The 2,339-nt window shown below is 45.7% G+C and overlaps 1 protein-coding gene across 1 annotated transcript; it reads right to left on the bottom strand.

Annotated features, from left to right (window-relative positions):
* Nucleotides 1–1,234: 1,234 nt before the first annotated feature.
* Nucleotides 1,235–2,261, bottom strand: LOC104953954 (complement C5-like; the record flags this gene model as incomplete). Its single annotated transcript, XM_010780997.1, has 3 exons — nucleotides 1,235–1,456; nucleotides 1,769–1,957; nucleotides 2,146–2,261. Coding segments are annotated over 3 exons (527 nt in total), but the record flags the coding sequence as incomplete, so codon positions are not given.
* Between the last annotated feature and the right edge of the window lie 78 nt (nucleotides 2,262–2,339).

Below are 2,339 nucleotides of genomic sequence, written 5' to 3'. Positions count from 1 at the left end.
GCTGTCTTCTTAGTGGTTAAACATTACTAATGTGTTCCTCAAGGTTCTGTTTTAGGTCCACTTTTATTCTCCATCTATATCAACAGTTTAGGTGAAAATGTGGATGAAGCCACTTTACATTTGTATGCGGATGATACCGTGATGTACTGTGCAGGTCCCTCCATTCAGGAGGCTGGTGTTCAATTACAGGCTGTTTTTAACATTATTCAGACTCAGCTCTCTGAACTCAAGCTTCTTTTAAATGTTGATCATCCAAGGTAATGCTCTTTTCTAAAGCTAAAAAGACACCAGAGCCTGTTTTAGATATTGTAACTACGCAAGGAATAAAACTTGAAGTGGTTACCTGTTACAAATACCTTGGTATCTGGCTTGATGATTGTCTCACTTTTAAACTTCAGGTCATTAACCTGCTTAGAAAGCTGAAGGTTAGGCTAGGTTTCTTTTTCAGGAACAAGTCCTGTTTCTCGCTTGAGGCCAGGAAAAGGCTCTGTGACCTTTTGACCTGTGCCTATGGTGATCTGATCTATATGAATCAAGTTAGATGCCGCCTATCACAGTGCACTGAGATGTGTTAGTAGCTGTAAAGCACTCACTCATCACTGTACCCTGCATGCCAGGGCAGGTCTGCCTTCACTCACTGTACGGAGGCTCAGTCTCTGGTACATGTTCATCTATAAAGCCTTGCTGGGTAAACTACCACCTTACATCTGCTCTCTGATCTCACAGAGAGTGGCAAGTAGCTATTGCCTGAGATCCCAGGATGTGTTTTTATTACATGTGCCGAGTGCTAGGACTGTTTTAGGCACTAAAGCTTTTCTGTGCTCCTCTAGCTTGGAACACTCTGCAAAACAAATTGAAACTGAGCCTTTTGGTTCCCTTGCATCATTTTAAAGCTCGGATAGATGAAATGTTATTAGATATCTGTCATTGTGAATAGGTTGCTAATGGATACCCCTGTAATGATGTTGTATTGATGTCCTTTTTGTGTTCTGTTGTTTTTCTGTGTAACCAACGTGCTGCAGGTCTCCCTTGAAAAAGAGATTGTTGGTCTCAAGGGGATTTCACCTGGTTAAATAAAGGCTACGAACAAACATCATAAACGTTTGTTTGACACAGAGATTATCTTCTGACATGATCACATGGAGAAATCCTATTGGTCAAGGGAGATGCTGCCTTCAGGGACCAACACAGAAATACGATATCCCTGTATTAATGTGTGAAATTGAATATATGATCAGCAGGGTCTCCGCACCAGGTAGCTGAGCGCTCTGATTGGAACGTAGGAGGGCGAGGTAGAGTACACCTTGATGTTGCCGAAGCGCCCGGCCTCCAGGCTGCTGCCCGGCATTGGAGGGTCGATGTACAGGTAGCGCTGGTTCGGGGAGTGGAAGGCCAACGCCTCGAGGACCAGGAGCGCCTGAGAGGCTGCTGGGAGGGCCGGGACCTCCGTCTGAAACTGTGAACACAACAGAGGACAAAGAAGTCAACAACAGTAGGTTTAATATGAAAGAACAAGGAGACAACAGGAAGAAAAGAAGACAGCTGCAAATAAATTACATGTACAAATCAACACTTTGAAATAGCAAACCCAAGTAAACAACAACAGGTTTACAACACATAAATAAACAGCTTAATGACAGCCAGAAACACACAAACACAGTATGCAAACAACAAGTAAATAATAAAAAAGATAAAAACAAAACAATAAGAAAACAAAGATGAGTGTAAAAGAGAGTTGTGGTGTTTTTAGTAAACGTTGACCCCTGACCTTCAGCAGCGCTCGGACCCCCTCGCGCGGCGTGTTGCAGATGAACACAGCGATGCCGTCTGATTGGCTGACGGAGCTCAGGGGGCAGGGCAGATCCTCGCTCGCCCCCCCCTTCCTGAACAGCTGCCTCTCCACCAGGCGCACCTTGACCCTGTTCACCGGTTGGTCCAGGTGATCCTTCACCACCACCTGCAGGGAGAAGCAGAGGTCAGAGGTCACTGGGGAGTCTTAATAAAGGTCTCTGAACCGAGCGACCAGGGTTTCCGTTCAACGTGACCGGTAAGATTTACACTTACGGGGAGGCGTTGAGGTCTAGCCTTTTGTTAAACTGACCACATGCTTTAAGTGTAACTGGTTATATGTTAAAGTCACCTCACCTGGATGTTATAGGGGAGGCCAGGTTTGATGAAGGGGGGCGTGGACACCAGGCTCAGTCTGTATGGAGACTTTAGGAACTTCACTGCAGCAAACTCCGCCTCCTGAGTGATCCCACCTGACACACACACACACACACACACACACACACACACACACACACACACACACACACACACACACACACACACACACA

This window comes from Notothenia coriiceps, unplaced genomic scaffold (genome assembly GCF_000735185.1).
Source record: "Notothenia coriiceps isolate Sejong01 unplaced genomic scaffold, NC01 NC01_scaffold00022385, whole genome shotgun sequence".
NCBI classification, from domain to species: Eukaryota; Metazoa; Chordata; class Actinopteri; order Perciformes; family Nototheniidae; genus Notothenia; species Notothenia coriiceps.
The sequence above is the reverse complement of the archived record's forward strand: the minus strand, read 5'-3'. Positions and strand labels throughout refer to the sequence as shown.